The sequence below is a fragment of the Condylura cristata genome, unplaced genomic scaffold (genome assembly GCF_000260355.1).
Source record: "Condylura cristata isolate star-nosed mole 26May11 unplaced genomic scaffold, ConCri1.0 scaffold00030, whole genome shotgun sequence".
Classification (NCBI taxonomy): domain Eukaryota; kingdom Metazoa; phylum Chordata; class Mammalia; order Eulipotyphla; family Talpidae; genus Condylura; species Condylura cristata.
Window position 1 is genome coordinate 17,086,975 of NW_004567131.1, and position 12,259 is coordinate 17,099,233.

The 12,259-nt window shown below is 38.7% G+C and overlaps 1 protein-coding gene across 1 annotated transcript in view; it reads left to right on the forward strand.

Moving 5' to 3' along the window:
• Window positions 1-3: 3 nt before the first annotated feature.
• CDC123 (cell division cycle 123) overlaps window positions 4-12,259 on the forward strand; it is a 39,043-nt gene continuing 26,787 nt past the window's right edge. Inside the window, exons 1-4 of the mRNA XM_004691251.2 lie at window positions 4-289; window positions 3,185-3,256; window positions 8,590-8,647; window positions 8,905-8,937. Of these exons, the coding sequence (XP_004691308.1) occupies window positions 216-289; window positions 3,185-3,256; window positions 8,590-8,647; window positions 8,905-8,937 (237 nt within the window). The 5' untranslated portion in view covers window positions 4-215. The remainder of the gene's footprint in view (window positions 290-3,184; window positions 3,257-8,589; window positions 8,648-8,904; window positions 8,938-12,259) is intronic.

The window sequence follows — 12,259 nt, forward strand, 5'->3', positions numbered from 1 at the left end:
TCCCTCTGTGTGTGCGTGCGTGGTGTGTCAGTGTGCTTATTCTAAAAGTGCGCCCCATAATCCTCTTCGGTTCCCTCTGGTGCTACTTTCCCCCTGTAAAGAACGGAAGAGTCCTTGAAGCAAAATAGCTCGGCGGGCACTTCCGGGACGGGAGACCAGGGTTCCGGGAAGGTGTTGGAAGGAGAGGGAGAGGCGGCGGCGGCCGCAGCTGGAGGATGAAGAAAGAGCAAGTGCTGCACTGTCAGTTCTCCGCGTGGTACCCGCTGTTCCGGAGCCTAACCATCAAGAGGTCAGACGGGAGGGGCTACCCATACCTAGGGGCAAAGGGCAACTGCGGCTTGTGGCGCGAATCCCAGCTCCAGCAAATAAAAATGTGCAGGCCTTGTAACGACTGGACGGGAGCATCAGTGCAGAGATTTCGACTTTTTAGTGGTATTTGAGGTAGGGAGGTTAACGAAGTCGATCCATTTTGCTGTGCTTTTCGTTGCGTGCCAGCCAGGGGGCTCAGTGACCCTCAGAGGCGGGGTAGTAATGGATGAAGATAGCTTCTGTTTGGAAATGAACACTCACTCCGTTTACTATTGCCTGGTAGGGAAGGTGATCAGGATAACTGAAAGGTCTGGGTTTTGCTAGTGACTAGTCTGCCGGGTGACTTACTGCTTTTCCGCTCTATGAAAGGATACATTTCCAGCCTCAAAGAGCTCCAGCATGATGTGTAAATAGCGCTAGTTGTATATTGTTAGGAATGACACTGTGCTTGCTGTGAGAGGAAAATGAGTGGAACAGTACTTCGTTTCTAGTTCCCTGGCTTACAATAGGAAATCCATCCCCGTTTTGCTGGGCAAACAGAGGATTAACTATTTCATAATTCACCTGGTTATTCAAGGTAATGTAAGCAAGACTATCCCCAAATGTCCAAAAGCAATTATGACTTCTGCAACACGATGTAAGAGTAGGACACTCAGAGAGGAGTCCAAAGCACTGTGTATCACTAATTAATTTTCTGTATTTTGCCCACTCCCCCTTTACACATAGGTTGTCCATTATTCATATATCCACCGTCGCCACCGTTTCATTATGTCCTCTTGGTGCAGAGTGTGATTACAGAGAAGAAAGTGGTTTTGAAAACCCGTGGGGCTGAAAGAACATCAGATTAGTCTAAAGAATTCTTTTCCATCTTGTTATTAGAATGTAGAGCCTGCTTTAAGTTAGCCATGGTGTAAATGTTGGTTAGAGCAGCCCAAAGAAAGGTATCATTGTATTTGAAAGTGTTTGGAATCGCACCAAAACAGGAGGAACTTCAACAGCAGCAGTGGATCCTAACTTAGGATCGTCTTACTTTGTGATTTTTGCAGTCTTTTGTTACCTTGTATAATTTGAGATAGACGGCATTTATGACCTTGTCAAACTTTTTCACACTGAATTCACTCTTGAACATTTTGTTCCTTTGCTGGTACCTTTTCTAACCTCTGGGGTAGTTTTTCTTTGCCTTCACAAAAGAAAAAAAAAAAAAAGCATAAAAATTAGACTAGAGCCAGCACCATCTGCCAGACTTTGAATTTTGGTTTGCTAGACTCTTGGAAAGCAGCCTTTCCAAATTGCTTAATCTCCCTGAGCCCCATCTGGAAAATTGAGGAAATAATAGGATTGTCATGAGAATTAAATAAGACAGAGCATTTCAAATGCTTGCCATTGTTTATGGAATATACTAAACACACAAAAGATGCTACTTGTCACATGAAGTTGTTCAAAGTTACACTGAGGCAAAGTCATTTTCACTTAAAATGGACACTGTCATCTGAAGATTCACTTGGGATTGGTTAAAATTTAGCAGATTTACAACTAGAAGAGTAAGAATTGCTAGTTCAACTTATGTTTAAGAGCTAAAACTTTTTTCCATTTCTGAATTAACACTTAAAGCTCATATAGCACTAAGCTTGGAATGTGAAATTATAATTTTGATAGATCAGAGTAATTTTTAAAAGTGGAATAGCCCATGAATAATTTTTTTTCTGTATACAAAAACCATTTGTAATAAGCCAGAAATCACATTTAGTAAATAAAGGAAATTATGTTCTGTTGACACTCTGAAAGCAGGGAGAAAAATCTTTTACACTTTTTTAAAAAGATGCACTACAAGATCAAAATATTATTATTTTTAGGTATATGAGGCAGGATTTTTTTTTTGTACATTTTTTCCCCCCATCTCAATTGGGATTTTTTTTTTTAAAGATTTCTTTATTTGTGCATACAGAACTGGGGTACAGGCCAGAGGTGCAGGACGGTGAGAGGATTCACGAGAGACAGAGTGGGCAGAACAGGCAGATCAACCAAGTAAACTGCTGAGGGAGCAGCGGGCAGGTCAAGAGAGGTCTGTCCTCTGTGCCATGTGGGTCACCTCCCAGGCAGGCTGGTATGGAACTCATGCGGAAGTGGCTTTAGCTTCTTAGTGCTGTGCTTTAACCCGCTGTGCCACCAGGGAGGGCCTGAGGCAGGATTTGTAATGATTTACTATTAATAGTAAAGAACAAGTTCTCCTATAATTTTAAAATGACTTCATGGCCTTGCCCTCCCTTAATAGGGTTATCTGAAACAAATTAAGCTAAAGCATGTTCAGTTAAGCAGCTTTATATCTTGTGATCAATTGAGTTGAATACCACCAAAACATCCAAATAAATGAATTCTTAGCTTTATGTGCTCATTGCCAAGTAAAGAATGGTTTTCAGACCTGAGTCTGTTTTGAACCCCTCTCCCAGAAGGGGCTTGAATGCTGTTTGTTTGCTACATTTCCTGTGTTGCTACAGATATCCCCTGGTCTCTAATTTCTTATAGATACATAATCTTTGTGCTTAGAATTCTTTTGAGCTTGGCGTTTTCCTACTGTGATTTCAGTCTGGTTCTTAGAATTTATTGGCTTTGATTTGTTACCTTACCACAGAGACAATTGTAATTATATCAGCGTAAACCTAATTTAGTTTACTGCTGTATTTATTCATATTATTCTAATTTCTAGTCATACATACCAAATGTATGTCATTTACAGCTCCAACTTTATATTAAAATAAAAGGGACAAATCAGAAATTAATAGAATTGTAATATTATTGTCTTTGCTTATGTTGTGTTTTTTTTATTTTTTTAAATGATGCCTTTTCTGGTATGTGCTTTTTTCTTTTATTTTTTTAGTGTCATTCTTCCACTTCCTCAGAATGTGAAGGATTATTTACTTGATGATGGAACTCTGGTGGTTTCAGGAAGGTAAAGTATATCAAAGAAAAGTTCTTCAAACTTTCATAAAGAAATGTAATGATTGTATCTCACTAATCTCCACATAAAGTACATTATCTTTAGCACCATTCCCACCAATCCTTATGTTTGTCCCACATTCTTTATCAGTGCTCAATATTTTCGAAATTGAGAACTTTTTTTTTTAAAGATTTATTTATTTATGCATACAGAACTGGGGTACAGGCTAGAGGTGCAGGGGCGGTGAGATGATTCACCAGAGACACAGTGGGGAGCAGAACAGGCAGATCGACGAAGTACACTGCTGAGGGGAGCAGCGGGCGGGTCAGGAGAGGTCTGCCTCGCCATGTGGGTCACCTCTGGGGTGGGCGGGGATCAAACTCATGCTAAAGTGGCTTTGGCTTCTTAGTGCTGTGCTTCAACCCGCTGTGCCACCAGAGAGGGCCGAGTACTGCTTTTTTTTTAATAGTAGTTGTGAAATTGGGCAGTTCTTTTCTTCGTTTTCCATAGGAAATGGATATGATGATAATTACCTCTTTTGGAGATGGGTGGGCAGGTAGAGAGAAAGTGGGCGGGTTGTAATCCTTTGATTCCTTCCTTTTTAAGAAAAAAGCATTCATTGTGTATTGCAAAGAGATATTACTAGGGCTTATCATTTAATCCTTATCATTTTGTTCTTCTGTTAACCCTCATGGGCCGCCTCCTCTGTTCATGCATTTCCTCTATTTGTAAAGGAAAGACATTACAATGCTACACTTTCTTTAGTGCAAACTTGAAAAAGTTTATGAACAGAGAATTGAATAACATGCCTATTTTCATTCAGGCCTCTGTTCAGAAGTCATGCATCTCCGTGTTCACCCCTCACCATCTTTTTTAAAGTAGACTACTAATAACCATGATCATTACAGTACTTTTTTTAAAAAGTAGAATTCTAGGTTGATGGTATCTCCTTAGAATTAAAAAATTATTTTTACTGTAGCAATAAAAAATTTACCATTTAACTATTTTGGAGTGTATGAATCAAGGATACTAAATATATTTATAATATTGTACAATTATCACCATCACCTATCCCCGGAACTCTCTGTGTTTTACCAAATTGAAACTGTGCTCTCCTTCCCTTTCCTACCCATCCCAGGAAACATCCATTCTGCTTTTTGTGCCTAAGAGTTTGACTAGATACCTCACATAGTGAAATCTCAGAGTGCTTATTCTTTTGTGACTGGCTTATTTCATTTAGCAAAGGTTCATCCATGATTAGCATTCCAAGATTTTCTTCCCTTTTTTTGAAAGCAGAATCCTGTTCCATTGTATAAACCCATTTTGATGCATCACTATCCCCAGAGCTTTATTTTATTTTTTTGCTTAACACTTATTTCCATCTGCCATACTTTCTGTAAGTTGTTCTGTAAGTATGCAGGTTCCTTGAGGACAGGGACTTGAATAGTTTTGGTCAGCCTGGCTCTTAGTACAATGCCTGATACGTAAGAGGTGCTTGATAACATTAATTGGATGAACAAATTCCCGAAATAGAATTGCCTATGTTTTCAGTAACACTAATTTACCACATATTTTTTTGTCTGATAGATGATCTGTCTTTCTAGATTGTATTTCTGTTTTTGGTATTCTCTGCCCTTTAAAAACCTGAAAATTATTAAGTCAGAGTTTTATTCACCTAAAATCATTGCAGGATAAGTAAACAATAGTTAGACACCTCTCAATATTGGGCTCTTTACAGTCATCATTGTATTTTTCACAAATCTAGAACATAATAAACTTATATAATGTGACTATAAAGAAAATGATCCCTGACATTAGAATATACTTTGCAGAATTCAGTTCTATAAGCATACTGAGGAAAGTTTCTTTTTTTTTTCAAAGCATATGTTTGCATGTACTCCAGGTATAAACCGGCAACTTGCCAAATACCCTCTTAAACAGTGCTGTTCAGCTCTCTGCTCCACAGTAATGCACAGATCAGACAGGGATCCTGCACTTTTGGATTTGTCAGCTCATATCATTTATTGTGGGAATTTTGTAGCATAGTATTAGTTCTTAGATTCCCAGAGTCAAATCGTATAGAAATTTTAGCTAATTTCTAGTTTTCTGTGCTTCAATTTCCTTGTCTGTACATGGCAAACCATGATATAAAAATTAGTGCATAGTTTGTTCCAAAGATAAAAAGATTAGATTAAAATGTTAATTCCGGGCCCTCCCTGGTGGCGCAGTGGGTTAAAGCACTGCACTAAGAAGCTTAAGCTACTTCCGCATGAGTTCGATTCCCGCCTGCCCTGGAGGCGACCACATGGCGCGGCAGACCTCTCCTGACCCGCCCACTGCTCCCCTCAGCAGTGTTCGAATGATCTGCCTGTTCTGCTCCCCACTCTGTTCCTGGTGAATCCTCTCACCCTCTGCATCTCTGGCCTGTACCCCAGTTCTGTATGAATAAATAAATAAATCTTTAAAAAAAAATGTTAATTCCAATGCTTAGTATATTGTATGCACTTAAATACTAACTGCTCCATCATCATTAATCTCAAACGATATTAAACATGTAAGTCAGTGTATAAGTGAAGATTCTAAATGATGTGAAGGAAATGGGGAGGTTACTAACATAACTACTGGGTTAATTATAAATGCCTGAAGAAGTGATTTTTTTTGAGCCTTTGAGATACGAAGTTTGAGTCAAAGACAGTCTTTCGAAGGGTATAGGGAAGAATCTTCCAGTCCGAGGGAACAGCATTAAGGGACGCTGTGAAGTATGGAAAATCTTGATATGCAAGAAACTAAGGGATCTTAACTAAAAGTTAAGATGAACATATATTTGTATAGAATGTTATTTGTATTTAGGATTATTTTTTTGTGTAATAAGAATGCCAGACTCCAGTTATATGACAAAGGTTATAAAAAATTGTAATACTCTTGACCAGTAGTGTCAAATAGCTTTCACCAACCATTGTGCCAATATATGGACTAAATGTTAGTGTAGAATCTATTTCAGAAGGTGAAATTCCTAATTGAATGCTTTTCTTTGTTTGGTACATAGAAATTCCAAAGCTGAACAAGTCTCTGTATATGATTTCTTTTGTTCACCTACAGTGAAATAAATGTGGCCTCTTTTCTATTTGAACTTGTATTTATTTTCATTAGCTGCCTCCCACTGTCCCTCTGTTTGCTCCATGTGTCAGTTGGGTTGATTGTGGTTGCAAGTAATAGAATACCTGCTGTAGTCCCAATATTTGTGTGCCCACTCCCCACAATTTATAAGTTAAAATCCTAATGCCCAAAGATGGTGTTATTAGGAGGTCAGGCTTTTGGGAGGTGCTTGGGTCATAGGTAGACCTCTCATGAATGGGATTAGTTAGTTCCCTAATGGGAGAATCCACATGGAAGTCCCTTACTCCTTCACCTATGTGAGGACACATAAAGCCAGTAGCCATCTGAAGCCTGAAAGTGGATCTTCATGTGCTGGCACCCTGCTGTGGGACTTTCAGCTTCCAGAACTATGAGAATCCCTGTTCTTAAGCCAGTCAATGGTTATTGTGTTATAGCAGCCTGCATGGACTAGGATGATACACAGTTTTTTTCTTTCTTTTTTTTTTTTTTGATACAGTTTTTAAAATGACTTAAATAATGAGACAAACAGCATTATTTCATACAATAAGAAGTCCTAAGGCATAGCAGTTATGGGAAAATTAGTTCAATGATAATAGAACTCAGCTTCTCTGGATTGTTTTAAAAAATGATTTGTTTATTTGTGCATACAAGAACTGGGCTACAGACCAGAGGTGCAGGGGGCAGTGAGAGGACTCACCAGAGAGAGAGTCAGGTGCAGAACAGGCAGATCAACCGAAGTACACTGCTGAGGGAAGCAGCGGGAGGATCAGGAGAGGTCTGCGCGCCATGTGGGTCACCTCCAGGGTAGGGATCGAACTCGTGTCAGTGTTTTTTTATAGCTTCATAGTGCTGTGCTTTAACCTGTTGTGCCACTAGGGAGGACCCAGCTTCTCTGAATTTTTTGGTGTTCCTTTCCCAATATTCACGTTAACTGTAGTAGTTCCAGGCATTTTGTCCTCATACTACCACTTCCAGAAACAGAATAAGTGTGACTTGGCTTTATTCCCTTTTTTACGAGTAGAGAAAGCTTTCCCATGAGTCCTCTGTGTTCATGTCAAGTGCCTTTTTAATTCTTGACATGGGGAGGATTTCTGTTGCGTTTTGTTTTTTTGCCAAGATTGTTCATGTGTAGTAATACAGATGACCCAGCTGGGTGGTTCCAAAATGGCTTACTCATTCCATGCCCAGGTGCTGATGGTGACCATACCCAGCAGATCAGTCCCATCATCAGTGATATCTCCAGGTTCTACTACTTTTCATTGGTCGTTTTGTTTTCCAAACCATTTGTTGTTCCAAACCATCTTTCTTCTGAAGTTGTCTTTTTGATTCTCTTTCTCCTTGGATGCTTTGCTGTCATTTTAACAGATTTCCAGGAGGAAACAAATGGATAAATGCCTGTGATCAACCAAAATTGGCCCCCCTTTCACTTTTCTTGTAGTTTCTTAGTCTAAATCTGCTCTGGTCGTATCCTTGTTTCTGTTTTCAGTGATGTAATTGCATTTTCTTACCTCAGTTATTCATGACTGGGCGTTGAGTTGGTGCAGGGCAGAATTAGTCTCTCTGAGCTCTTCAGCCTTTACTTCCCCAGTAGGTAATGCATTTGTCTGCTAGACAGCCCTTTTCAACACCTGCTGGTTAGCTCACTGGCTTCTCCATAGAAAGTGTCAGCATTTTCCTTTCTCTTCCTCCCTCCTATACAACAGTATAGAATAGTGTAGATCTGTGATGTCGATTCACTGAATGCCAGCTCAATTCAAAGGTAGTTTCAGACATTAGCCCACGTGTTCTGTGTCATTATATAAAGAAAAGATTCTTAGTTTTACCCCTTAGGGTGTAGAACAGCTCTTCAGAATGTTCTTTTTGATATCTTCCTTGATCCCACTTGATCTGCCTTGTCTTTTACTTGCCCATATATTGGGACTCAGAGTTGTAATTTATGTTACCAGAATGGAGTTAGAATTTTTCTTCCCTTGTTTGAGGTGATTTCTGAGTAGAGGGTAGCAGAAAGTTTTATTGCTGCCACCTTTTATTAGAAGTATACTGTCATTAATTATATTGGTTTATATTATATTTATATTGGTTTTCATTAGTTTCTGTCTCAGAAAGAAACCTCTTCCTAGTATTATCTTCCAATTCTAACACCATTTTTACATACTCAGTACACATGAAATTATGACTGCATGGTACCAAAGCCCCTTGCTGATTAATTTTTGCTTTATTTTTTCTAGGGAAGATCCACCAACACATGCTCAGGCAGACAGTGATGATGAGGCAGAAGAAATCCAGGTTGATTCTAATAAAATAATCTGTTCTGTAGGCATTTCTAATTCAAATGATCTGGAATGGTTCAATATTTAGATCTCAGCATACATTTTGTAAAGTGACAAATTATATAAAAGTCTCTATTTGACTTTAAATTTGTCAAGAGACAGAAAAAGATGTCTGTTATTGAAGTATCATTTTAGATGGGACACTGCTTTTTTTTTACAAACCCCGTACATTCTCTAAGTGTAATGTTCTGTTTCTTTCCTTTCTCGACACAGTGGTCTGATGACGAGAACACGGCTACACTCACGGTAAGAGCAGAGCAGAGAGCACCTGCATGTCTACCCTGCATAGGTTGTTCGGGAGTTCCATGCTGATTATCTCAATTCTCCTTTACTCCCCATTTCAAATGTAATTTTCTTTGTTGCTATATTGATTACTTTGAAAACTAATCTGAATTATTATCTATAGCAAACATTGTCTTTTGAATAAAATATGTGCTTAGTGCATTTATTTATTTAAAGATTTATTTATTTATACAGAACTGGGGTACAGGCCAGAGATGCGGAGGGTGAGAGGATTCACCAGAGACAGAGTAGGGAGCAGAACAGGCAGATTAATGAAGTACACTGCTGAGGGGGGCAGCGGGCAGGTCAGGAGAGGTCTGCCATGCCATGTGGATCTCCTCCGGAGCAGGCAGGAATCGAACTCATGAGGAAGTGGATTAAGCTTCTTAGTGCTGTGCTTTAACCCGCTGCGTCACCAGGGAGGGCCCTAGTGCATTTATTTTTTAAGATTTATTTATTTATGCATACATAACTGGGGTACATACCAGAGGTGCTGGGGGTAAGAGGATTCACCAGAGACAGAATGGGAAACAGAACATGCAGATGAAGTACACTGCTGAGGGGAGCACCAGGTGGGTCAGGAGAGGTCTGCCGTCCCATGTGGGTCACCTCCCTGGCTGGGGATTGAACTAGTATTGCAGTAGCTGTGATTGCTTCATAGTGCTGTGCTTTAACCTGTTGTACCACCAGGGAGAGCACCTTAGTGCATATTTGATGCTTTGACTTGTTTCTGTTAACTATTTTTCTTTTGTGATAAAAGATGTGGCTAGAAGAATTGGCAGATTTTCATAAGATCTATTGATAAGATGGATGGTGTTGTATCAGTGTTAGCTTCCTGACTGATAATTTTGCTAGATTATATTAAAAAATGCTACCACATTTTAGGAAATACACATTGACTTATTTACGGATAAAAAGGACATTATAGCAGCAAGCTAATTTAAAAGAGTATAGGAGCCCTCCCTGGTGGCACAGCGGGTTAAAGCACAGCACTGAGAAGCTAAAGCCACTTGAACATGAGTTCGATTCCCGCCTGCCCCGGAGGTGACCACATGGTGTGGCAGACCTCTCCTGACCCGTCCGCTGCTCCCCTCAGCAGTGTACTTCCTCAATCTGCCTGTTCTGTTCCCCACTCTTGTCTCTGGTGAAGCCTCTCACCGCCCCTGAGCCTCTGGCCTGTACCCCAGTTCTGTATAAATAAATAAATAAATCTTAAAAAAAAAAGTATAGGAAAAAATATATGTCACATGTATAAATGTAAATAAATATACATACCTATATAGATATGGAGGAGTCTTGGGGAGAGGATAATAAAACAATGTTGTAAAAAGGAAAAAAGTCTTAACAAGTATATGGAAGTTCTTGTTACTTATAACACTTCAGAAATTATTTCAAAATAGAAAGTTAATTTTAAAAAGTGATTGGGTTTCCCTGGGTAGAAGTAGATGTTGGGCAGTGAAACTTTTATGTCAGAAAACCTCTTCAGTGGAGGATTATGAGCCAGTACATAATGCAAGGTATTGGTGAAAGTAATAATCCCCTGGTGTAGGTGCCAAACACTGAATATAAAGTGGTCAGGAAAAAATAATTGAAATGGGTTATTTCAAAACCAAAGTGGTGCATTTTGAAGATCAAGTTGTCATTTAACAAATGACAGAATTGTGTTAAATGTTTAAAATGCTACATTTATACTTATATTTATAAGTATCAAATCATGAGTATAGAAAAGTATGCTGCCTTTCATAATGATGGTTGCCTTTATTGGTATTTGTAATTTTTTTTCCTTAAGAAATTTAAAGATCAGGATCATATACTTGTATGCTGAATTGAAGGTTGTTTTATTTATGCATACAAGAGATAGAGTGTAGGCCAGAGGTATAGGGGGTGAGAGGATTCACCAGAGACAGAGTGGGGAGCAGAACAGACAGATCTACTGAAATACATTGTTGAGGGGAGCAGGAGAGGTGTCCTGTGCCATGTGGGTCAGTCAGCTCCCTGGTCAGGGATCCAACTTGTGCTGCAGTGGCTGCGGATGGCTTCATCATGCTGAGGCTTAATCCCTTGTGCCACTAGGGATTAAGACAACTGAGTTTAAAACTGACTAGTTGAGCTTAAAGGAATCCTACTAGTTAAATATGTTAAATGGTAATTTTAAGAAAACTGACTCAAGTCTCTCATGTGGATTTAAACACATGTTAAGGATTTCAGCAACTGTTATCACTGGCTCAAAAATGAGTTGAAATAACAAGCATATTTATAGATCAGGAATATTGAAATGAACGAGTAAGTGAGGCAAAACTGGTTTTTACTTTCCTCTTGGGTGTCAGGAGATAGAATTTTCATGTTCATAAAGATGTATTTTACATCGTTATGACTCACTTATGATTTGCTGAATTGTAACATAACTCATAGAGCTATCTAGAATCACACAATCCAGAAAGGTATGCTATATGTAGCCAATACATAGTTTTCCACTATAGCACAAAATTTCCTCTACAATGCATGAGCTCTTTTATACTTTAAATCTATTTTAGGGTCCTTCTGCACCATTTCCTAAAACTGAATGATTTGAGAGTTGTAAATGCATAGATATAAAGGCATTCTTAATATCTTAAGCTTTATTGTATAGGAAAATGACTATCTGGACAAAGCTTCATGTTTTAAAATCTATAATTAGGTCACTTATTGACAACATTGTGAATGCAGCTATTCAGTAAGTATTCTTATAAATGGAGTTCTAGGTAGCTATTTCAGCAACTTCTAGAGACTTAAAAGGTAGTATTGGCTTAATGTAAATGTCATTTCCTTTGGAGAAGCAAATGGAAAATAAAGGTCTCAGTGCTGTTAGTTATTTTGAAAGCCTCTCTAAATCACTTCAAATAAATTTCATAGTCTAAGAGAAGTACTCAAACAGGATAGATAGGATGGGAGGTTGTCGAATAACTAAGATACCTCTAGCCAGTTCAGAGATCAGATACAGTGGAAGAAAGACAGGTAATCCAACCTGCCCTTAATCTCTCCATTTTTTATTTCATTAGCCTATTGCTTAAAGCTGGTTTCCAGTATGATAGGAGATAGTACCTTTTTTTTTTAAGCTTACATTTTTTGTTCTGTTTCCCAGTCACAATTTTCTCTCTGAAATACAAAGTTAGATCTTTGAGGGTCAGCATAAGTAATGAGGTTTATTTTTCCAGCAGATAATTTAGCTGATTCTAGACCTAACTTTTTTCCTCTATGGAAGAAGTTGCCATTGATGAATTTTCAGAACTTGTAGTTACCCAATAGA